This window comes from Leptonotus elevatus, chromosome 5 (assembly GCF_054856555.1).
Source record: "Leptonotus elevatus isolate MCC_2025b chromosome 5, RoL_Lele_1.0, whole genome shotgun sequence".
In the NCBI taxonomy this organism is placed as follows: Eukaryota; Metazoa; Chordata; class Actinopteri; order Syngnathiformes; family Syngnathidae; genus Leptonotus; species Leptonotus elevatus.
The window spans coordinates 9,218,090-9,243,779 of record NC_141243.1 but is presented as its reverse complement, the minus strand read 5'-3'; the positions used below and the strand labels follow the sequence as shown (position 1 = coordinate 9,243,779).

At 40.7% G+C, this 25,690-nt stretch overlaps 2 protein-coding genes and 1 long non-coding RNA gene across 4 annotated transcripts; 1 reads left to right on the top strand and 2 right to left on the bottom strand.

Annotated features, from left to right (window-relative positions):
- Positions 1 to 516: 516 nt before the first annotated feature.
- Positions 517 to 5,815, bottom strand: LOC147173603 (ATP synthase F(1) complex subunit alpha, mitochondrial). The gene is made up of 11 exons (XM_086076736.1): positions 5,654 to 5,815; positions 5,122 to 5,197; positions 4,051 to 4,220; positions 3,692 to 3,865; positions 3,443 to 3,609; positions 2,894 to 3,194; positions 2,582 to 2,806; positions 2,405 to 2,512; positions 1,252 to 1,396; positions 1,016 to 1,166; positions 517 to 934 (listed from the first exon to the last, which is right to left on the bottom strand). Exons 1-11 carry the CDS (start codon positions 5,711 to 5,713, stop codon positions 856 to 858), a joined length of 1,656 nt encoding a protein of 551 aa, XP_085932862.1. The 5' UTR covers positions 5,714 to 5,815; the 3' UTR covers positions 517 to 855.
- Positions 5,816 to 6,226: 411 nt separating this feature from the next.
- On the bottom strand, positions 6,227 to 10,709 carry LOC147173602 (uncharacterized). The gene is made up of 4 exons (XR_015094826.1): positions 8,583 to 10,709; positions 8,368 to 8,476; positions 7,966 to 8,100; positions 6,227 to 6,904 (listed from the first exon to the last, which is right to left on the bottom strand). It is a non-coding gene; the product is annotated as an uncharacterized LOC147173602 (long non-coding RNA).
- LOC147173601 (E3 ubiquitin-protein ligase ARK2C-like) lies at positions 9,417 to 24,971 on the top strand. Of its 2 annotated transcripts, none has more exons than XM_086075844.1 (8): positions 9,417 to 10,187; positions 16,768 to 17,098; positions 17,255 to 17,386; positions 18,864 to 18,993; positions 19,099 to 19,203; positions 19,527 to 19,622; positions 21,204 to 21,307; positions 21,687 to 24,971. In XM_086075844.1, the coding sequence occupies exons 1-8, from the start codon at positions 10,127 to 10,129 to the stop codon at positions 21,802 to 21,804; spliced, it is 1,077 nt and encodes a 358-aa protein (XP_085931970.1). In that variant the 5' UTR covers positions 9,417 to 10,126; the 3' UTR covers positions 21,805 to 24,971. The 2 variants fall into 2 exon arrangements, with proteins under 2 accessions (XP_085931970.1, XP_085931971.1); XM_086075845.1 differs by having other exon boundaries at positions 9,418 to 10,187; positions 17,258 to 17,386.
- The last annotated feature ends 719 nt before the right edge of the window (positions 24,972 to 25,690 follow it).

The following is a 25,690-nucleotide window of genomic DNA, read 5'->3' as shown; positions in this document are numbered from 1 at the left end:
TGCAATACATTTTGAAATTTGTGGATTTTTTTTTTGCTTGTAGTTTACGGTGAACTCCAAAATTAATCTGAAGTTAGAATGTTTCTTATCAAAATGATTTCTAATATAAAAATGGCCGTGAATTGGCCTTCTGAAATGCATTTTCCTGAGTTTGAAAAACATGTACGCCTGTCACTTTTTTAGCTTAACTACTGAAATAAACCCCAACAGAGGTACTGAATTTCTTATTGTAGATTTATGACTACAGTCCACAACAAAGCTGATAACCCTCATTTATTGTAATAGTGTATGTGTATCTGTGTCCAATGCCTATACAATTAATCCATTTGCATTTATAAATATATTTAAATTCTAAATCGTAAGGGTTGACGAGTATGTTCAAAGGCATTAGCTGTACGAGTGCTGCCACCTGCTGGACAATATGCCAAAATGAAGTAACCTACAAGGCAATTTTTGCACTTCTCTAGGGGTCAAACCATACGAACTTCATGTGCTCAAGAGACAATATAAAACCACTTTCATTTGTTACACAATTTATTAGCATCATATTAAACATTTGACTCCACCCTGACATGGGTCCTTACATACTTTAAACAGCAAAAGGAGCCAAACAAACAACCGGACACTTGCTCCCCCTCGATTACTACAGTGAACAGCGGCACTCGTCACTAATGTTCTGAAATGTTTCACATGTATACTTAGAATTTGTTGGATCCAATTTGAATACATTTACAGCCAGGGAGGTTTGTAAAATTTTATTGGGACAAATCTGTACATGGAGGTTTTGGCGTTGAGCATGTTCACATACATAATGGTAGGGGGGGCACTGAAGATCAACTCAAGTGCTGGACCCGCTTACTCAAAACTGGACAGGAAGTTCAGAACTACCTGCTTCAGTTTGGTATCAGATGCCTCTGAGATCATGCCATCAGCCCTGAAATGTAAACATTGAGGTTTTAATGTTTTTAATTGGCAAATATTAAACACGCTCATTTGCGACAAAAAGGAATCTTACCTGATTGCAGTGAGCAGGTCTTGTTGCTGGCTGAGAACGTGCTGCAGGAAAGCCTTCTCGAACTTTGTGATCTTGCTGGGCTCCATTTTGTCCAGGTGCCCCCTGACGCCGGCGTAGATGACCGTCACCTGCTCCTCAATGGCCATGGGGGCTGGAGGACGACAGGAAGGCGAGACATTAAGGTTCCGATTGAGCTAAAAAGGGTCGGTAGGGGAGGTCATTCTGCCATCACTCACAGTACTGTCCCTGCTTGAGCAGCTCCGTCAGCCTGACGCCCCTGCTGAGGAGCTGCTGGGTGGCGGCGTCCAGATCGGAGCCGAACTGGGCAAAAGCGGCCACCTCGCGGTACTGAGCCAGCTCCAGCTTCATGGTACCGGCAACCTACAATGTTAAAGTGAGGTAATACAATTTTGCATCTTAACCAGGGTTGTTCGATTTAAAAATAAACAAAAAATGATGTAATTATGACAATTATAAATGAGCCAAAACGACACCAAAAAGTTTCAGTTGTGTATTATTTAATCCATTTTAAATTTGGCACTAATATCTGAATGAGGACCACAGGTTGTCATGCGCATTTACTACTTCAACTTGTTAATATTTATAAACAAATCGATAAGTTAATAAAAAAAAAAAATCTTAACTCATTTAAAGAAACTCCAAATTGTATTTTATTTTTTAAATCCAGCGTTTTTATTTAATAATCCAAAATTTTTAAAACCTCAATTTAGAAAAAAATGCGTATTTTAATTAAAAAATACATCTAGAAGCCAATTTCAATTAAAAAAAAAATCCAACTCAACTCATCCTCTTTTTTTTTAAATCAGATTTATTTAAAAATCATTATTTAATTTTAATCCTGATTTTTAAATAAAATAAAACTAACCCTAAAAAAGTTTTTGAATGCAATTTTATTTCCAATTCTAGCCCCTCAAAAAATCCAGATTTTTTTTAATCCACATTTGTTTAATTTTTAACAGTCCACTTCAATTTAAAAATAAATCAAACTTTAAACCCCCCCACCTTTTTTAATTAACATTTTACTTTCTGAAATCATGATTTAATTCTAATCAGATTTTTTAATTCAAAATAAAACCCTAAAAAAAAAAAAAAAAAATCCAAATTCTAATAAATAAATAAAATTCCACATTTAAAAAAAAAACCTTGATTAACTTTTTTTTTTTTAAAACATAACAATGTTTTAATAAATAAATAAAAAACTGTGGGAAACAAATGGTAAAAATGTTTTTAATTCTGAGTATTTAGAAGAATTCGAATGTTAATAATAATAATAATAATAACCAAAGCAATGATAAAACTACTACCCATCTTATTTTTTTACTACTAAAAGAGAGCAATCATATTGTTGCATGAATGACATTTACTAACCTGCTTCATGGCTTTGGTCTGGGCAGCAGAACCCACTCTGGACACAGACAGACCCACGTTAATAGCAGGCCGGATACCCTTGTAGAACAGCTCAGTCTCCAGGAAGATCTATAGCAGAAGTGGAATCAACGTCAACGCTTGGACCAGCAAAAGCTGACGTGACATCACCAGACGTACCTGTCCGTCAGTGATGGAGATGACGTTGGTGGGGATGTAGGCGGACACGTCGCCGGCCTGGGTCTCGATGACGGGCAGAGCGGTGAGGGAGCCGCCGCCAAAATTGTCGTTCATCTTAGCGGCTCTCTCCAGCAGACGGGAGTGCAGGTAGAAGACATCACCGGGGTAGGCCTCGCGACCAGGGGGACGACGCAGCAGCAGGGACATCTGACGGTAGGCTACGGCCTAAGAAAAGAGCAAAAAAGTTGGAGAACCACGGTTTTGAAGAACTCCTGACTGGAGTCCAAAAATCTTGTCTTATCATCTGCACACCTGTTTGGACAGATCATCGTAGATGATGAGGGCGTGCTTGCCATTGTCGCGGAAGTACTCGCCCATGGAGCAGCCCGAGTACGGGGCCAGGTACTGCAAGGGCGCTGCGTCCGAGGCGGTGGCCGACACCACGATGGTGTACTTCATGGCGTCGGCGTCCGTCAGCCTCTTCACCAGCTGGGCCACGGTGGACCTCTTCTGGCCGATGGCAACATAGATGCAGTACAGCTTCTTCTTCTCATCCGTGCCCTCGTTGAAGCGTTTCTGGTTGATGATGGTGTCGACGGCAATGGCGGTTTTGCTGCATATGAACGGTAGTCATACGACAATTGACCATTAGCATGTGAATGCCGTTTCGCATTGTTGGTTAGCATTAAGCTAAGCGAAAGCTGAAGCTTTTATTGGCCAAAATCTCAGCTCATATTTTGAAAATCTCCCAAATTGGGTTACTTTTATCAAAGCACACATTATTATTTAAATATGAATTCAAATACTCAACTTATAAAAGAAATGCATTCAAATTGTTAAGTTTATTGTAAGGGTACTCACCCAGTCTGCCTGTCACCAATGATGAGCTCACGCTGGCCTCTGCCAATGGGCACCAGGCTGTCCACGGCCTTGATGCCAGTCTGCATGGGCTCCCTCACAGAAATACGTGGAATGATACCCGGAGCCTTCAGACCCACACGCCTACGTATGCTGGAACCCAGAGGACCCTGTGGAGAAGCAGGAGTCCCACTTAGGACCCACTTTTATGAATTCTTAAAATTAGACGACATTCTTAGTGGCTTTATTGACCTTTCCATCAATGGCGTTCCCCAGAGCGTCCACCACACGGCCGAGCAGCTCCGCGCCGACGGGAACATCCACAATGGCACCGGTCCTCTTCACGATGTCGCCTTCCTTGATAAGCTTGTCGTTACCGAACACCACCACGCCAACGTTGTCGGGCTCCAAGTTCAGAGACATTCCCTGACGGGTCAGAACCAAAGGGGATGAATAGAAGTTCTAGATATGGACCAGCTTCAAGTATCTAGCAGGATACATTTTTCAGGGTCAAAACATGGAGATGGGAGAATTTTTGTCTCTCTCAAAATTGTTCGGCCCTAATCAATCATCAATTAAATAGAGAGTTTACAGTGTCCTCCCACACGTACTTTGAGTCCAGACGAGAACTCCACCATCTCTTCCGCCTGGACATTCCTCAGACCGTAAACCCTGGCGATACCGTCACCGATGGACAGCACGCGGCCGGTCTCTTCCAGGTCGGCAGTGGTGTCTGCTCCCAGGATCTTCTCCTCCAAGATTGAGGACACCTCGGCCGTGCCTTTTGAAAACAAAGTATAGTCAACCTCAATTATTAAGGTCATTATAGGTTATCATTTGAGGTGTTAGTGCTAGTGGGCTCTTTGCACAAATCCACTATTTACTAAGTAGTGGATTTGTGCAAAGAGCCCGTTTAAAAACAAAACACTAGTTACGACTGGGTGACTAAATCGATTAATTTGTGTATTTAACCATTGTATTTTATTTTATTTTCAAAGTATGCCCCCAATGCCTCCACATTAATAGCTGAGAGGAGCTAGTTTACCAAAAGGCCAGTCAGTGAGCCAACTAGGTCACGGCTTTGACTTTTCTGACCCGTCCAGCAACCAAGTTAAAAAAAAGAAAAAGGAGGAAAAATATAGTGATAGACATTGCCCATTTGAACATTGCTAAAGCAGTGTTTAGCAACATGCTGGTAACTTTAAACGCAAGGTATGTCACTTGCAAGGAACAAATATTTTTGCCAACGTCGCCTTCACCCACCTGTGTAACTTGACTGCGAGAGAGCCGGCAACTAGCCATGTAGTTTTACGGCATCAATTCATGTTAACCATTCAAAACTTTAAGGATTATTGTTTACATTCATGTTTTGGCTAACGTTTTTTTCCTTTCCCCAAATGGAAGCACTTATTTTAACCTAATGTGTAAAGAAAAAATAATAATTAGATAGAAGTTAATGCTGAAGGGGGTTAAAACAAAGGAAAACGTTTTAAATATTGTCATTAAAATTTACCATTTGTATGAGCAACAACAACAAACAATATCTGTTTTGTTTTTTATAAAGATTTTAGGCCGAAATTCCCAGCCCTAGTACAAATTTAAGGTCAGAAACACAAATACAGGTGACCTTCAAATATATATTTTTTCTTCTTTTCTAGCCAAACATTATGACAATTTCTTACCAGTCTTCTGCAGCCATGGTCTGTGTGTGTGGAGGTGGTTGACCCCAACGCAGGCAGCTGGCAGAGCCTTGGACACCTGAAATTGAATTGAACCATACTAATTTACTTGTAAATAAATATGACGCAAACTATGTTCCAGCTATGCATTGCGGATCGCGCAATGAGGACCGTGCAACGCCCCGTCGACGGCTGTCAGGCTAGCTGACCTTCAAAGCGTGGTTGAATGAGTTGCTAACGAGCAGCTACGTTAGCTCGCGTGCTAACACTAGCACGGCGCACAGCCGCTGTCACAAGGGCAACATCAATACAATCGCACAATTACAACACATAAAGCGAAAGGCAGAAATTAACTTCTGAGCATACTCGGAAGATATTTTAGGAAGCATTTTAAGTGGAAGTCGAGTCAGCGCGAGGCCTGCTACGTTGACATTTATTCGGCGTTACCCTTCACGCGTGCAGAGTTTACGCATACATTTAATGAAGCAGTCGGTAACATTTAAGACAAACGGTTTAAAAAAAATAAAGGACTTACTAATCCAGCCCTTTTAGGCAGGGTCCTGGCCAACGCTGCAGCAACTCGCACGGATAACATTTCGCTTGCTTGGTAATGACCTGTCCTCCACCACTAACGGCTGCGACCTGGTTGAGGGAGAATGTAATGGCAGAATGAAGTCTTCTTCTACTAATCTGGAAAATCCGCCTCGGTTACAGATTCGGCTCAATACCGCCCCCGGTCGCTGTAGTTATCGTACTCGTAGGATGCTGCAAAAAAAAAAAAAATCAAATCAAACGCAATCGAATAACCAAACCCATTAGATTATTTTAAAATATGTGCCTTGGCTCAATAAAAATTGGTGATCACTGATTTAACACAGAAAATGTGTGCTGTCTGCTCCAAGTACTTGTAAACAAAAAGCACATCACGTATTATGTAATCTCACGCATAAGTAGTTGGTAGAAGCTGCTGGGTGGAATTTAAAGAAAATTAAATACAGTATACAATACAATAGTAATTAAAATGATAGCTAGATGTTAATAAATCCTTTATTGAAGACACAGGTCCATACAATACAAAAACACAAGGCAACACTATAACTACTGTTAAAATTCATACTGATTACAATGACGGGGTTGTGATCAATATAGCTGATCATGGCTGTTGCAGGAGGACAAGTCAAATATATGTTGAATAATTCAGTGGCATACAGTAAGTATAAAACAGAAAACTGAAAACACAAAAATAATAATAAAGTATTCAAAAATGCCATTGAAGAAAATTCTATGTATCTTTATAAGTTCACTCATTTCCTCCTTAGTAACCATAACAATAATAATTTAATCACATATACGAAAAGCCATATTCTACCATGTGGGAGAGTACATGTGCAAACATTACCAATTAAGACACTAACAACTTTTAGACTCATCACAGCTGATATTTTAGCGGAACGGTACTCGCTAATCTGCAACATTTGCGATTGTGAAAAAAAAATCTTCATAAAATTCTTGGAGCCCATATGATCAAATGTTTACCTACGATGGTGGTCACTGAACTGAACAACAGAAGCTACATTTGGACCACAAAATAAAGTTGAAGCAGTGCCAAAAGCAACATGTTAGGTGTTGAGCTAATTGCTTTTAGCATGACGACGTCAGATGGACGCTGCTCAGCAACACGTGCCACATTTTTCAGGAACTTGATACTTCGCAGGTCTTCAACTAGATATCTAAAGCCCAGCTGCTGGACGCCATTAAAGGTCAGGTGGAAAGCGTCGGCGTCGCACTGGATGACAAGATAGGAGGATAGGAAGAGAACATTGTGATTTAAGTAAAAGAAGGACCATGGTGTCTCATTTGTGGGGAGACAATCCATTTGAAAGGCACACTACAAAACATGCAAAAGTTCGAGTTGGTCATGCACTTCCACATATAGCCATGAGGTGGCGGTATCTTCTAAAGACACGGTCAAGTCTGACTTTTTCTTTCAGGTTTGCCAGAGCCACTCTTATGTTTTGAGCATGAGGCTTAGAGGGATAGTGTGAAGGATTTTGTGCCACCTCGTGGTGATCTAATGGAATGTAACGCTTTCACCAAGTACCACCACTTTTTCTCTGGAGCGTGCGAGCGGCCCAGTTGTGGGAGCGGCGAGCAAGAGTGGCTAGCAAGCAAGAACTAGCTGGAGCGGCTAAAAAGCGCGGCTAGCGGGAGAAGCTAGCAAAAGCTAGCGTGAATCAGCGACGACCACCCGCAAGCCCCAGCTGTGGAAGATAAGCGGCAGTCGACTCATTGGGTCCGACACAAGCTGCAAGCAGCACCAGGGCTAACTATGTTCAGGAAGTTCTTCTCCTTTGGGTATCAATAGCATTAAGATGGCAGCGAAACATGTTAGCCTTCAGTTAGGCGCGGAGTAACTTATGTAATATAATTAGCGATGACTAGACCTACGATAATATTAAAAAATGTACGTTGATGTGATAGAACACATTTTTTTTGCATATTATTGAAATCAAAAGTCAATAGATGGCGCTAAATTTTACACACGGTCACTTTAAAACTACTTCTGAACTGACCCATTTATGGGTAAACAGTCCAAGATATATTAACTGGAAACCGTTCAGGGGCCCTTGATGGCGTGCTCGACGCCAGATGATGCTTGATGGGCGGACTAAAGATACACCTGCTTGATTCTAAATTTCAGTGAGCCCCATCAGTCATGGATCGGATCGGATTCTTAATCACCAAACCTGCCGAGCCGTACTTTTCTGGGACGCCTTTAGAGTATGAACGTCACTTTCTGGGACGTGAGCGAGAGCCACAAATCAACAAGGTGTGGACTAGTCTCACCCAGGGCGCGCTTGCAGATGTAGTTGCGATCCTCGCCACATTCAAGGTCGTTCCAGCGACCTTCATTAGCATGCGCCAGATCACCGCAATTTAGGTTTCCATCCTGGTTGTTCGGCTGACCATCATCCCCAAAATCTGAAACAAGACGAGCTGTCACACAGAGCTGCTGGCAAAGAGCTGAAATATGTTCCATCAGAAATGTAATCTGAATCATTTATATTAGAATTTGAATCATGAAACAATTTCAATTAATTTGTTTGGAACTGATGCCCAATACATTTGAAACCAAAAAATACATGTTTTTTTGTTTTCTTTGAAACTGTTTTGATCCTAACTGATAACTTTCACATTCAGTTTTACAAATACTAAATATTAAAATAAATACAAATTCAGTTTGCTTACTGTAATGTCACTTTTGAGTGAGAAGTAGAGTTCCGTCTGTCCACTTCCACCCGTCCTTACGCCACAGGCCGATCCAGAAGGTATTGTTCATGCTTCTCGTCAACCACGACTGCAAGAAAGGGAGAGAGTGAGAGAGTACGAGTGAAGCAAAAAAAAAAATATATATATATATATATATATTTCATCCCAAGTGAATGAAGTGAATATTTGCTCACCTGCGCAGGTCCAACACAGGCCAAGGGTGATGACCAGCATTGCAGTGAGTGACATCATGTTCAGGGACTCGCTTGTGAGTGCAAATCAGCCGGAAACAATGCAGCAGCAGCAGCAGCAGGTGAGATGACTAAGGATGATGTGCAACTAGTGTCCCCGGACCCTGCACCTCAACTGTGTGCCAGCTCCTCCCGTCCCAAGGGCACACCACGACCAAGGTTATTTTAGTTAACTAAAACTAACGAAAAAAATAAAACTAGCAAAAAAACTAAAACTAACAAAAAAACTAAAACTAACGAAAAAACTAAAACAAAAATTCAAAAAACAATTTCGTTAACAAAATCAAATAAAAACGAAAATGCTTTTAAAAATACGAAAACTAATTGAAACTAAATTTTTATGTCTACAAAACTAACTATAATTATAGCAAAGATGTCCTTTGTTTTAGTCTTTGGTAATGAATTTAATGCATGAGACTTTGGGGATGATTTATTTTGATATTAACCAGCATAAGGACATTTGAAAGTGTGTCACACAAAAGGAATGTCATCTAGCAGCAGCCAATAGAAAAGCACCTTCAGATGACATTTGTCCCATGGTGTTTTTTTTATATTGCCCACAAGTAATACACGCTTTAAAAAAAAAAAACTAAAACTGAAACTAACTAAAACGAAGTATTTATGAAATAACTAAAACTAATAAAAACTGATAATAAAAAAATGCAAATAAAAAACTAACAGAACCACCCTGAAAACGAATTCAAACTAACTAAATTAAAATAACAAAACTCAACACGAAATAAAAACTAAAATGAAAAATTCCAAAACTATAATAACCCTGACCACGACACAGAGGACTGCAAAGCGATGATGCTTTTAGTGCTTTGTGATGTCATTTCCAAACTTTAGACAAAGCTGATCTGGCAGCAGAAGGCAAAATTGAAGAAGAGACCATTTCTTCTGTGCTCTGTTGGCTCGACTGTCCATATTTTTATTCATACCCGTCGCTCAAATAAATGTTCTTCAGATGGACGCCCCAAATCGGGCACCTGCAGTGGCCCTTTGTATGTCGTGCCTGCCCTAAAACTAATATACAATGAACATCTTTACTGCAGATAGACTCAGCATGATTTCTTTCCAGTACCTTTCCCAAAGTGTCATCACCTTGAGAGACCAGTTTAGGGCCACTAAGAGTGTGGTCGGGGCCGCATGCGGCCCACAGCCCGCCGGTTGCCTAACTTTACTAGGTCTCTCCAGGTCACGCCGCGGGGAAACAGCGCCCCCTTCGCCGGCTCCGCAGAATGACACGTCTGCTTTTGTCAGTCATCACCAGGCACTCGGGTCCGTCGATCGCAGGCAGACACGGAGCTCATGTACAGTAGTACAGAAGTGTAATCAGTCAGTCGGCGAGACAGACGCTTCGGTTGCTCGGCCCGCGCGCTGCTAGCCAGCCCAGCCGCCTGAATGTAGATCCGCATGGGCTACTACCACCACCGCACTCTTTCTCTCCAAATAACCCGGCGGAGTCGTAAGATAAGGATCCCAGGATGGTGTTAGTGCATGTCGGATACCTGGTTCTCCCCGTTTTTGGCTCAGTAAGAAACCGAGGTAGGTCGTAGTTTGTTGCTAAGCACGCTAAAACATGTGCCCTGTTTATCTTAATATTCACTGCAGCTGTTAGCTAGCTAGCTCCCAACTTAGCCGCTGGCTTAGCTCGCGTCGGCTAGCGCGTCGTTTCCGCTCGAACTGGTTGCCAAATTCACTTTGACGTTTTCGCTTTGTTCGCAGATAATCGTAAACCACTGAATGACACAATTCGGCGGTTGTATTCGGCTTTAATTAACATTTACATACCGCCACCGGAGATAGCTAACTGGCTGATATGGGGGCTGGCTACATCCTGAAGCAGAATCAATTGTCACAAAGGATTCGGCAAGCGCCGGCTGTTTTGTGCAAACAACATTCCCCTACAGAACACAGTGGCCCCATCCATTTTCCGCTCATGTCACTTGGGTTACATTGTAATGCGCACCTTATATTTTTACACGCGACGGTGTGTTTGCACCGTAAAAAAAAAAATACCGCAAAATAGCCGTAGCCTTCCCCAGCCAGTCATCTTATCTGTGATGATGTCATTTGAAGATCATCTGCTTTCGCCACCGCGATTATTTATGACTCTTTGCGACGATGGGTGAAATTGGTAATCGATACGCACGAGAATTGGCGCTAGAAAAATAATAATTCCCATTTGATGAAAATTGTCAGCTGTTTTGTGTTTGGAGCTTTGCTTTTTTTTCTTTCTTTTTTTTTGTACACAGACGTGAGCGAGCGGCTAAAAAAAGCACACACACAGAAGCTACAGTGTAACATTAATTTGACAACAGTGGCATCAGTGATTTCATTGTGCTTTTATTTCTGTTCTTATTTCCCTGTTTCATAGTATGGAGGCTGGCTCTACATTCTGCATTTATCAGATCTTTGTCGTCCCCCCATTGTGTAGCTAATGATCATCTGCTGCTGTGTGGTGTGGCGTGGCCTCTGCCTGTTCTCTGCATTTAGCTGTATTGTGAACCCCTTCTTCATTTCCTCTTTCCATCCGAAGACGACATTGGTATTAAAAACAAAACAAAAAAAAAGCTCCCCTCCCCCTCTCCTTTTCCTCCTCCTCCCCCCTTCAAGATGTATTCCAACCATGTCAAGCAGACTAAAAAAAAAACATAGCTAACATCTTAGAAGCAGAGCACCTTTTTGTCTTTTGTTTCTGTCAATTTTTTGCTGTAGCACCCGAGTGGACATGTAGCTCCTTTTTTAATGGAATGTCATTGTGTACCTCCCATCCAGTCTTTTGATAGACAACATGCTGTAAATTCCTGTCAAGTGGATACATTTTTGCATGATCTCCAAAACGGCTGCACTTGCATCGTTGAACACCAGAATTGGGCTCATCCTCCTTTTCTCTTCACTCAAGGTGCAGTGTACATGTTCTCATGTGACAATTTGGACGGCGAAAGCAGCTTTTCGCTGTGCGGCGGAACCTCCACAGTCCAACACAAGCCCATTCAGTGACGGGTTGTTATTATTGGTGAAATTATTCCTACTTGTTCCAAGATCAGACCGTCACCACCATCAACATAAAAGTAGCAGTGGTAAAGTCACAACTAATGTATTTTTTTAGAAACATTTCTTGGCCATTATATGAACACAAATGAGAATGACGGCGGTCACTGATACTTATTAATGCTACAGGCAATGTTTTAAGTAATATTTAAAAATTCATAAATGTCATACAGTTGAACCCCATTTATCGGTGAGCATCTGATATGTTCTTGACCCACAAAGCTGCAATATAGGGAGACCTTATAATAGATATATATAAAAAAAAGAAGAAGCTTTACCTACTCTTTAACTTTCCTGTAATTGTATATTTAAACACCAAACTGTTCACCCAAAATTTACAATTTAATCCAATAAAAATCTAGCTGTTTAATGCTAATATGCATATGCCATACGTATATATTATCTCTGTTAAGACTTGCCTTTAATGATTGCTTAAAACCACAGTACAACATGTACAGTGTTAAGGTAGTCAGTCGTATAAAAAACAAAACAAAACACCAAATTACACCCTTTTGTGCCACACCAAAAAAAATTGCCACAGAAAATTTAGTTTGAATTCCAAATTTGACTACTTTTGGGGGTGCTGGACTTTGGAGTTTCTGCTGGAAGTGAATGGAGTGACGGTACACTGCACCTGCACACGACAACCTGCCATAACTGTCTCCATTTTGTGTAGTCCTTTTGTTCCCCCTTTGCAAAAGAAAAAAACATCTTTGAATCACACTGAATTGTTAGGGCTGCTTGCCCTACCTCTCTTTTTAACAAGCTCCAAAAATACAATTTATAGGATACAGTGGTACCTCAAAAATTGAACGCTCTCTGTCCGGTGATTTGTTTAGATATCAAAGCAACATTTCCCAACTGAAATTAATTTGCTTTAATGGTGTTGCTTTCCTGAAAACATGTCTTTAACGATACAGGATTTTTTTTCAAGTACCTTTTATCCTTTATTTAACGTTCATCCAAGTATAAGTAGAAGTTAACCAGTCTGTAGGAGTGGTAATACAAATTCAACTCAACTTTATTCTGGACTCTTAGTCCAATATCATAAATTAAAGACTATTTATAGTCCTCGTTTTACGAATGACGGGCGTAACGAAACCCAAAGGTTAGAACGTGCCGCAGTCCAGTCACTAACCTAAAAGGCATAATTACCCTAAATATTGTAAAAACACTTGTAGGCTGTAAATATGAAATTAAGTGGAAGTACAGCGTTAATGAGCAAGTCGCCTTGTCGCATTACCACGTATTCCTTTGCTAGTAGTTCATTACATGCCTTGTAAACATGAAATGTCGTTTTCTCCATCATTAAATGCACAGGCAATGATTTGAGTAGAATGTGGTAGGGCAAAGCCTGAAAAGAAGCTATCCTGTCTAATAGTAGTCTTCTAAAAACAAAATGCCCGCTTCACTGACGACTGTGATGATGTAATTATACCTCCATGTTTTATTTAAAAACAACCGCTAATGTAAAAACACGAAAACATAGCACACACTAGTTAATATAGTTACATCAGTGCTCCTTCTTGTTGAACAGCACAAACGGATGGACAACAGCACTTACAGAATATCCTTTGTTAAAAGAACGATGCTTTGCGCAAGGAATGGGACCAAAATAAGCTGAATGTGAAGGGAATGAAATGTACATTTTAACTCCTAAATGTTCAACCAACCAAATAATCAAATTTCATCTAACAAAAGTCTGCTAGCTTCATGCTAGCTACTGGTGAGCTAATGAAAATTAGCATAGATGTTGGGGAACTTAGGAAAACTAAACACAAAAACCAAAAATGGCGCTAAAATGACTTAATAGTAGCCGGCGGTTCATTTCCAACGACAGTTTGCATTGACAACTGAGAAGCTTGCTAATAAAGAACAGAAGTGCTTAGACACCATAAGAGTCTATTTTTTTTATGAGTATTGTATTGTATTGTAGAGCCAGAAAAGGCAAAAAAAAACAAAAAACATGCACAGTAAAAAGTCTAGTGAGGTGCTCTTATAACAGATGTTCCAAATATATATGACATGAATGCATGTTTTTCTTGAAACGCTCCCAATTTTTAAGCTGTAAGACAGCGTTTAGACTTTGGAGGTTCCACTGTATCAGCAGGCAAAACAAGCTAACTGGTGGTTCATCACTTTCTAAAATCCCCCCCTCCCCCACTAACTAACATAAGGCCAAAATGCTATCCATTTCACAGGGATGCCTATATTTTCCTGCACTGCTAAAATAAATTCTCTATTAGTAAATAACGTCTCTATTGTTTGGTTGTGGTCTCTCTTTATAGTACTTTTCCAATGCATGGTCACATTTTATGATTCATATTTTTTTTGTTTTGTTTTCTGTTTTGACTCTACATTGACCTGTGAGAATCCAATGTAATCTTTCTGTAGTAAAGATGTTACCCTGCTGTACTTGAATCATGTGCTGTAGCTCATTGGATGCTGCTTTTGTTCCTTTATTTAACCCTATACGGAGCATGGTGGGCCTTGCCTTCAGTCTATGTGATTTATTTTTGGTTGCATGGATTTTTATACTATTATTACAAAAAAAAAAGAGAGAAAGAAAAACACAATTTACTAATATTTTTCAATAAAGAATATAGTGTTTTTCCTAACCTTCAGTGTGCTTCTTGCTGATTTCCATTTATTGTCCTCCCTTTACCACCCCCCTCCCCCTCGTCCCACCTCCCTCCACCCTCACCCTCCTCCTCTCCTGCTGTGACAAAAGATAGACGATTCTCCACGCTTCCTCCATCACAGCGCCCGTACCAGCCTATCTGCTCTCATTCGTGGTGGCCGTATCCCCCCCAAAACGTTCTCTGTGCCCCCACCCCTTTGAACTTGACCTTGCAAGGTCACTACCCGTCTGCCGCCTGGCTGACCCCTTCGTTTTTATTTCCTCTCTTCGTTCCGGAAAATGCAATGCAGACTAGCCATTTTTCCCAAAAATAAATACAAACGCATGTCACTGACTTTGTGGAACATAAAGCTCTGCCAAATGGACGTCATGAATAATGTTCTTGCCATAAATTTTTTTAAAAAAGCCTTCCAAAACACATGTGCAATGCGTTAAAACCACGCGGCTTCACAAGGAAGCCTGCTGTGTCTCGACTGTCTGCGTACGCTGCTTGCCAAATAGTTGTGGTTTATATAGCAAGAAAAAACAGTCGAGCTGTTTCCAAGAAACTGAACATTGTGGAGAAAGAGCAAATAGGGCTAAACGGAAAATTCTTATATTGACGAATGAATAAAGTGACGGTGAAATCCAGTGAGACCTTTAGGGGTGAACCCTATCTTTTCGGGAGGATTCTCAATTTCATATTTGTTTGGATTTCAAACCCATTTTTCCCATAGGAAATGATCTGTTCAACTGCCGCCATGCTTCATTAACCGTCATCAGTCTTGGTTTTACGAGGCCAAGTTGTGTATACAGTAAACCCACCTTTTTTGCAGTTTGCTGTTCATAAATTCACACTTGCATTTTTTTTCTCCCAGTAGAACTTAATCTCAGCCATTTACTTCAAAATGGGGGATTTTTACTTTATCTGTAAATCCTAACATGACGCCAAAGCCCGGGTGAATAGAAAAGTACTGTATTAAGATTTGTGTCGGTAAGGGGAAGTTACATAGGAAGTTCTTTCAAAATTAAACGATCTGTAAACTATATTTTAGGTTTATGTAGGATGAGTTAAAAACAATTCTACCACATGTGAGCTAATACAGTGGTGCCCTGAGAAGTTTAATTCATTCCGTGATGTGAAGTTTGTGTGTGTTTTTTACTCTAAAATATTGTACATTTAAAGAAAGCAGGTAAATGAGATTTAATAGAATGTAAAGATTTAAACCATTTTTGGCACACTTTTTCTTCATTTCAATGGACATTGTGCTGCTCTTTCTGGCGTGTGTTCCTTGCACACAGTATATGGAGACGGTCAAATGCCTCAGTAATCCGCAGCAATATTAGTCGTACTTCTCGGAGGATAACAAATATATTCCTTTGAGTCGTGTTATATGATTCATCTACATGTGTTGGTCTTCATTTGTGTACAAAACTACAAATATATGTTGCTTAAATGGCTGTGAAACCGGGACACCGATGCTATTAGTTAGCCTTCTATGGTGTTTTGCATTGTTTGTTAGCATTAAGCTAAATTGACTTGTTAGCTGAAGCTATTTGGTTGTTTTAAACGAATATATTCCTTTGAGTAGTGTTATATTATTCATCTTCATTTGTATACAAATATCTTTTGTTTAAATGGATGTTAAAACAGTGACACTGTTGCTATTAGTTAGCCATCTATGGTGTTTTGCCTTGTTTGTTAGCATAAAGCTAAACTGGTTTGTTAGCTGAAGCTATTTGGTTGTTTTAAATAGACAAAACATGGCATTCTCTTAGTTTTATATTTTGATATCTTGAACCCTCATTTTTTTAAAGAACATTTAACTATCGGCGAAATTGCTGCTGAGTTAAGTTCAGTGCCATCACACAGTGAAGTTTTGCCTGGACGTCAAAGCAAAAAAACAACAACTAATAAATCAGCCAAATGACTGCTTGCATCTCAAAAACCTCGTTAATCGGGTCAATATCTCAGGACACCACTGTAGAGGTCATTCTAAACAATCACACTCAGTTTTTTGCTATTATTGGCATTGAGTCCTGGTTCTCCTTTGGTAGGGGAAAATATGTGCTTGCTTAATCCTTTGATGTTCACTGAACTAAACTCTTAAGATGAGTTATTTTATTTTTTTAAACATAGTAAAATGAGTTTCCATGGTAGTTCAGAGCCTCGTCCACTTCCAAGAACAGGAAAGGATCCTGAAATGGCGGCTCGCGTATTTTGGTGCTGGAGCACATTTTGGTGTTTGGTTTCGGTGACACTTGTGGTATCCATCATTGTCCCACCCCCACAGAAGCATTTTGTCACCGTAGGTACGAGGTAGGGCTTCATTAACATGCTATGTCACACACACATACTGTATATATACAGTGACACCACAATATTCCCTCTCATTTTTGTTGTTGGCGTGCCTGACATGTTCTGCTTCTCCCCCCTCACTGCGCCCCCAGGATCCCATTTCACCCGGCAACAGCAGCAGCCGCAGCAGCACAGCCATGCTACCTCTTGCCGACACTTCCAGCTAGGCCCCCAGGCCCCGCTGCCCATGGACTTCCCCATGCCCCACCCGGGCCAGCCGCAGTCGGGCATCAACCCCCACCTGGCCCCGCCCGGCCACCAGCACGGACCCCCGTTGCACCACCCGCCCCTCAACCCCATGCCCGCCCCCCAGTTCCAGGACATCCCCGCCCCTCCCTTCCTACCTCAGGCATTACACCAGCAATACCTCCTTCAGCAGCAGATCCTTGAGGCTCAGCATCGACACATCCTGCCACCCAACAGGTACCACTCCCACCACAATATGAGATTTGATGCTGCTGATCATTTGTTGTTCCTTTGATTTTTTTTTTATTTATGTTCTAACTAAAATAGCTTGGTCATTTTTTTCCACGTTGTTTCATTTCATATTAATAAAGACGATCGATATATTTGTGTCAGTAGACGCACATCCGAGAGGGTCCCTCACCAGCCCCACAGACTGCGTCCAGGCTATGAGTTTGCCCCGCCTCTGCACGTCCCACCCCAGACGGTGGTGCAGCAGCCCCGCTACCTGGCCGAGGGCACCGACTGGTAGGGGAGTCCACGTCTAAACTGTGCCTGCATGCAATCCTTATAAAAGGTCCACAAGCCTGTCGTTTTGTTTGAGTTGGCTGATTATTGTGAATTAGGCGTTATTAAAAACATGGTCGCGGTTGAGTTTTATTCAAGGAAACGAGGATGAGAATAAAGTTCCTTTTAATGCCAAAATGAGCGGTAAACAGCACGCACCTCGTGTGGGGTTGTAACATTAATGGGTAGTAATGAGTTTTCTGAGGTTTAACCAAACCTTGGTAGCAAAATTTGCATTTGAGACACTTCAGTTGCTGCAGTTATATTTGTATATATTATAGTTTTTAACAGGATGTTCTTCGAGCATCAGGATAGTAATAACGCAATCCTCCATAGATAAAAACAATATCAAAATTTTTGGGGGGAATATCATAACTTGGGATCTCCGGTTCACTCCACTGCTGTTGGTGGCAATTAGGGGTGTTAGAAAAAATCGATCCGGCAATATATCGCAATATTACAGCACGCAATTCTCGAATCGATTCAATATGCGGCCGAATCGATTTTTAAACATGAATTTTCAACAAAACGTCTTACTTAGGGTTAGGATTCACACATTAAGCATGGAAGAATGTTATATTAATGGAACATTAAGCCTTAATATTTGATTTCAGTGCTGTTCAAACATGAAACGGACTGCAACCTGTTTGTTAAATGCAGTGGCTCAGTTATTAGCATGAATTTTTAGATAAATACATTTTCATACAAATCTTACAGTGTACATGTTCAAGTTTACTGAGTTGTAGTTTCTAAATTTGAGTGGCAATAATGCATGTAACAAACTAATTGTTCCGCACAACTCTTACCTGCTACATTTGATGGCCTGCTTGACCCCGATGTCACAAAGTGGCCAAAAATGTTGTGTGTCATGCCTTTTGTGATTGGCAGAGGGAAAAATGAGTCAAGCACATGCAGACATGCTATGATGCACAATTTTACTTGTTAAACAAATATCGTAAAAAAATAATTTATTTCATAAAGGGATACTTGACTCATTGAGCCATTTTCAGCAGTAAAAACTAAAAGTTAATATTTTGTCCAGAATGAATTTGATAACTTCATTGTTTTTCATGTACAATTAATACCTTTAAAACAAATGTTTTCTACTTGCTGTCGACTGAAGTTGACATCGCCTGTGCTAAAGGAAGTAGGTAATGACCAATCATGGCTCAGTTTGCTAACCAAACCCAGAAAACAGGTGAGCCATGATTGGTCGTTACCTACTTATTCAGCACAGCACAGCACAGGTGATGTCATCTTCAGTCGACAGCAAGTGGAATTATTATTTTTTTCCATTGTATACAAAGAATAATGTAGTTATTAAATCAATTCTGGACAAAATAGTAACTTTTTACTGCTGAAAATGGTTCAATGAGTCAAGTATCCCATTAATGAATTTCAATAATCACCATGGACCATTTCCCTCCTCCCTGCCTAGGGATCTAAGTGTAGAAGCAGGACTCCCTCCACACCAGTACCACATCCACCCACTGCCGCAGCACTATCAACACTACCTGACATCTCCCAGGATGCACCACTTCCCCAGGAACAATGCCTCAACGCAAGTGGTGAGACGCAATCGCGTTCGGATCAGGATCGAATGATTCGTCACCGGTCCCTCCGCCGCGAGCCCGAGGGACTGACGCCGACCCCTTCTCTCCGTCCTTTTCCAGGTCGTTCACGAGATCCGAAACTATCCGTACCCTCAGCTGCACCTGCTAGCGTTGCAGAGTCTCAATCCCTCACGCCACGCGTCCGCCGTCAGGGAGAGCTACGAGGTGGGTGCTCGACTAACCGATTAATTCATTGACATTTGGCCGGGGTAAGATTGAGAGCCAAAGTGTTTCACAATGTAACAATTCTTATTAGCATTACATTTTGTTGGAACCACATTAACATTCTGGTTTAGATTTATCCTGCTGCCTGTTTAGGCAGCAAAATTGTTGGGTCTGGATTTCTAGCGCCCTCTTCTGGTCCTAAAAATCTCTTACGCCTCCACTCCAACAATTATTAGCATTACATTTTGTTGAAACCATTTTTACTTCTTCCTGCAGCCCATCTAGGCAACACACACAAAATGTGTGTTTTTTTTGCTTAACAGGAACTTTTGCAGCTGGAGGACCGATTGGGCAGCGTGAACCGTGGTGCGGTCCAAACCACCATTGAAAGATTCACTTTCCCTCACAAGTACAAGAAGGTAAGCACACTTAGGGCTGGGCGATATGGCTCAAAATTCATATCACGGTATAAACTGCATCCCTTCACGTTAACAGTATATGTCACGGTATAGGATCAAGTGTTTTTTGTTTTTTTAATGAATAATTTGCTTACTGGTTTACGTAGTCCTTTATAGAAGCTAAATTGATTTTTTTTTTTAACAATGAAAGAATAAATTTACTTTGGATAACATTTATTGTACAAATCTCAAATCAAAATTATGCATATGCAGTATGGCTTGCGGTGTGCAGGCTAGCTATATTTGATAGGGGTCGTGGTGAAGGAACTCGTGTGCATGCCACAAATATAACTAAAAATGACTATTATTAGGGCTATATATATTCTTGATTGGTTAAAGAACAATTATAAATACAGAAGACAAAAAACAAATTTACACATAATAATGAACAACAAACTAGTTTACATTTTTTAGATAATCTACTTTTTTTCTTCCTTTAAAAAAAATCTTAAATTTAAACTGTGCTTTAGTAGCACTTTTCCCCATAGATTTTGCGACGATAAGTGACGTCAGAACCACAGTAGCGATTTTGGGGGACTTTTGCACTGCTAGCTGGCAGGCTCCGTTAAACGCTGGCAATGGCAGCGCATTTATGTCTAATTTATGCTCTTAACTGGAGCTTGAACGTGATTTCAGGACGAAGTTGTGTTAGTGCCGCCTGTCGCAAGTTTGGTGCCGTCACAAACTATGAATAGACAAAGCACGTGAACCTTTTATGCTGCATTATGCCGTGGCGACACTTTTCCGGGAACAACTTCAAAATAAAAGCGCTTTTTCTGCATTTATCTCATACTACTTGGTAAAGTGAGGTTTATTTAGAAATCAAGTTTCTCTCACTGCGTTAGTGTCGTGTACTTCCATGCATACTACCGTTTGCTTGACTACCACTTCCTCAGTAAACAGATGTACGTCCAATTTCTGCTGTTCTCCTTTCTTTTCTGCTATGCGCACTTGTTTACAACTGACAGTATGCACGTGTCGGCACTTAACGTCAACGTGTGTGCGTGTGTGTGTGTGTGTGTGTGTGGGGGGGGGGGGGTCTCGACGTTAACGGTATGTTGTGCGCGCCGACGTATTTATACTAGTCGGGACAGCCGTAAAGCGATGACGTCATCAACATGCGCTACCGCGGTAAAACGATAGAGTCAATCTCTACCTTCGGCAAAATGTATTCCTTATATTGAATATACCGTTTATATTGCCCTTCCCTAAGCACACTGTATGGAAATGAGTTCAACGGTCAAACTCGTTTCCAGCAGCAGCTGAGGTGAGACCAGACTGCTCCAAATCACCGTGAGGGATGACTCATTCCAGTGAATTTTAATAAGCGAGCACACGCACATAGAGCCAACGTGACCCAAATACTTGCAAAAGAGTGTCACATCATTTGGCTCACTCTCGAAGAGAAGACATCATTGAGTCTTTTCCAACTTTTTTCCCCCTCCTCCTTCAAAGTACACTTGGCTCAGTCTGGCATAGGCTGAGACACACATTCACACACACGCACACAGAAATAATGAAGAGTTTGTGTTGGTGTTGCAGAGATTCCCCCAGGACCTGAAGATGTGTCTGGACGACGAGGAACTGGACACGGACGAGAAGTGCACCATCTGTCTGTCCATGCTGGAGGACGGAGAGGATGTCAGGTACCATAAACACATTTGTTTGTTTGTTTTTGTACTGTAGTCACATTTTATTTAATCATATGACAGCTTACTAAAGAAAACAAAATCCTGTCAATGCAGTCTGTTTTCACATAAGAAATTATTCTTTAGATGTGAGTCTCTTTTTTTCAGTAAAAAAAAAGAAGCCAAAATAGAATAGAAAATGTTCAGACTTTTTTTTATTGTTATTTTTAATTGTTATTTTTCCATCAGTGAAATTCAGTAAAAACGACATATTTTTTATTGGCTGCTATTTGTGGAAGGCTGCATTGGCATTTTCATTCATTTGAATGGGGAAAGCTGATTTGAAATCTGACCGTTTTGAGGTTCACTAAACTGTCTCCTGTGTGCGTGCGTTTAGGAGATTACCCTGCATGCACCTGTTCCACCAGGCGTGCGTGGACCAATGGCTGGCGACCAGCCGGAAGTGCCCCATCTGCAGAGTGGACATTGAAACCCAGCTCAATCCCGACAGTTGATAACTGCTCCCTCCGCACGCAGCCTCACGTCCCACAATCCTCCACTCTCCCCTTATAGAGGATTCGCAGGGGGGAGGGGGGGGGCCTCCTCGTTCCCCCTCTTTTAATCGGGGGGGCAAGGGTAGGATATCAACAAAGCACACACACGCACACACTCAGACTCATTTAGAACACAAACAGGGATGTGGTTGACGCATTTTTAAGACTGGGCTGACTTAGTGGATGTACGAGAAAAAGGTGGGAGTGGCTATAGGTAGACATGCTGAGTCATGCTGTGTGCTCCCCCCCTCCTCACACACACACGCACACACACATCCACACGCACACACACACGTACGCGCTCACACAAGCACATGTGTATAGAATTTTACACAAAAGCATGATTGGTGTGTAGCCCGATGCTTGTGGTGTGCTATAGTACTGATTGAGTATTTACCGAGTAACAGTGTTGTGTAGCAACTTGGGAGTTTGTGTGACAGATAGCCCGCGGTTAGCGAACCGGGCGGGAGAGGCTAATAGCGCGCGTTGTATGTACAAAGGCCAAAAATAGCGGACAACCCCCGCCCGCCTCCTTGTGTGTTGTGTTTCTTTTGGATTTACAGTGAACCCCCGTTTATCGCGGGGGATACGTTCCACAACCAACTCCCCATTGGTGAAAATCCGCCATACAGAGAAACCACATAAAATGTTTTTTATTTTTAAATATAGTTTTATCTCTATGATGACTTTTCACACTCTGTTGCTGTCAAAAATGGGATTGTACCATATATCATCACTTTAAGCAGTGGTGTAGCCATTGAATTCTTCTATCAATGAGTAAGTGCTAAGATATGGCTGTGGTTTGCTATAAAACAGCCATCAAACTGAGAGGAGAATTCAAATGTTACTGTAGTTAAAGGGTCTGCAACCTGCGACTTGGAGCTCCCTGTGGATCACCCCAAAACATTTTAGACATTTTTTATTTTATTTTTACATATTTCTTTACATTTTTTCGGTAAAATATTCTTTAAATGAATTAATAATTTATATATTTTTTTATTAAATATTTAAAAATTGCCAGTCAAATGACCTAAAAATGTTTTTGTTTTTTTTAAGTGACCAAAGTTTCCCAAAAGAAGAAGAATAGCAGTAAATTACCATAAAATGTCTGTAAAATTGCCAAAAATTTGATATTTCATAGAATTGAATAAAAAAGACAGACAAAATATATATTTTTTTTTCAAAAAGTAACCATGAAATGTCCAAAAACAAAAGAAAGGCAGAAAATTAATGTAAAATATCTTTGGAAATTCCAAAAAAAGACAGACATTTTATTTGTTTAAAAAAAAAAGATAGAAATGTCCAAAAATAAAAGAAGAAATTCTGAAAATTATCAGTGTCCACAAAATTGCTAGGAAAAAAAGGCAGAATTTTTTTTAATTCAAAAAGGAAGAAAGGTATAATATGTCCATATAATTGTGGAAAATATCAAAAAATTGACAGAAAGTAAAAATAATTTACCTCTTTTTTTATCTCTTCGTATTAGATTTAGCATATTTTTGTGTTATGGTGCAGCTCTAATTAGCTCTTGGACCCTCACTACATTAGACTAACACAAACACACTGTTTCATTCATCACAATGTTCAAATGTTTTACAGCTCCCAGGCGGATTTTTTGTTATTCGTTTGGCCTAAAATGCTCTTTTGACAGTAAAGGTTGCTGACCCCTGCTATAGTTAAACCAATAAACCATCATTTCTGTAAATCTGCTAGCTTAACGCTAACATAATGAAAAACACCATAGGAAGTTAGCAGAGATGTAATAACCGGCATTTATTCTCTCTGCTCTGCAATGACTATTATTAATGGCACTTATGTTAGGAGGGGACCTTCTCTGCCTCTTCTTCTACCCGGCATATTGCGGCCCAGCGTGGCGCTACACCCAAATTTGGACTTCGCTGTAAAGCACACAAAACAATCGCTTGAAAATTGTTAGCGAACGATGAACCGCGATATGGCGGTGGGGACACTGTAGCCGCCATCCGCGCGGCTAACTGCAAGCATGGCTTCCAGTGACGTGTTTGTTGTCATAGCGGGCGGCGGCGCCCTCCCCACCCCCGCACCCACCTTCCCCTCCCACCGGCCTTCATCATCAGATGTGCATGTATGTGTGCCAGGCTTGTGAGCTATGTCGTGCCCATCGTGGTCGTAGTGGTGCAACGTAGACGCAGGGACCCCCCCCCCCCCCCCATCCTCTTCGACACACGCGCACTCAGACACCGACCTCGGACCCCTGCTGCGGGGACCGTGTGTGACAGCAACGCCGCCATCTTGCCTCGAGATGAGTGACATTTCTTAGAACCTTATTGCCTACCGAATAAGCACATGTGACTTTTTGGATGATATTTATTTTTGTCATGATTTTTAATTTCCATATCAGTCTCAGTTGTACGGAATTGTGGAACTGCCAATGTGGAGTAAGCATTTTTGACTGGCAAATATGTTTGAGTGTATTTGCAAAGACGGTGAAACGTACTTGTAGGCTAAATGCTAAAAACGTAGCATTTTTTTCACATAATGCAACGGAAATCACGAGCTGCAGACATAATAATAAATCATAAAAATTAATCAAATTAATTAAGGGTTTACGTACTTACTTTTCAAAAGTACTGGTATATTGTAGGCAAATGATTAAAAAAAAAGAATTTTTTTGAAAACTTTTTTTTAATACTTCAATACACTATGGCATCATAGGAAAATGCTGAAAGGAAATCATAAGCTGCAGACATAATAAATAATACAAATTAAAATGGTTTACAGACTTACTTTTCAAACGTACTGGTATAATGTAGGCAAATGCACACACAAAAAACAACATTTTTTTTTGCCTTTTTTTTTACATGCTCATGCGCTAATCAATACCCTGTGGCATCATGGGAAAAATGCTGAAGGGAAATCATAAAAAATACGAATAAACAATGTTTACATGCTTACTTATTACGTATATAGGTCAAATGCTCAAAAGTGGCCTTTTTTTTGTATTTTTGTTTTTGTATTATAGGACAAAAATGCTAAGTTTTTAGCATTTAGCCTACGAGTATGTTCAAATGTATTTGCATATACGTTTAAACATATTGCTAAGTACGTTCATACGTTTGAATTAAAATGCGTTTGCAAAAAAAAAAAAACATTCAAATGAATTTTAATTTGAAATGTATTTGCCAGTCCAAAAAGTTGACTCCACATCGGCAGTTCCACGTTTCCGTACAGTTGCGCCCGCTCACTTGCAAGTGGTGTTACAGGGGAAACAAAACAATACAGTCGTTTGCCTGCGTTAGCGTGAATGCTCACTTCCTTCGTGGTTAGACTGTAATAGCCTGCGTGCGTGCGCGCGCGCGTGCGTGCGTGCGTGCGTGAGTGAGTGAGTGTGTATGTGTGTTGGACGCATGTAGTCTTAGGGCGAAAGGGATTAAAAGCCATCCATTTTGAAAAAAACAACAACAACCAAACAATTGTTCTTAACATTGTCTTCTCATATGATTTTAGTCGTCTTGCCATTTACTTTTTTTTTTTTTTTAGTTGACATGCCAATTTGGACATGGTACGAATAGAGCCGGTCCGTGTCCGCGTTAGCCACAGTGAAGAGAAATAGCTGCAATGCTGCAAAAAAAACAAACATATTTATTGTAATGTAGCTTGTGTTTTTTGTAAATGCACTACCATATGGAGTTGCCTGTTTTTTGTTTGCGTTTGTTTTGGTGGCGTGTGTGGGTTCTTCTTGTCTTAGGGGTTGTTTTTTTGTTGGTGTGTTTTGGTTGCGTTCCAAATATTTTCATGCTTCCCTGTGTGTTCTTTACCAAGAAGTGATAGGGCCACGCTGGAATTATAGTCATGTGTAATGTGAATG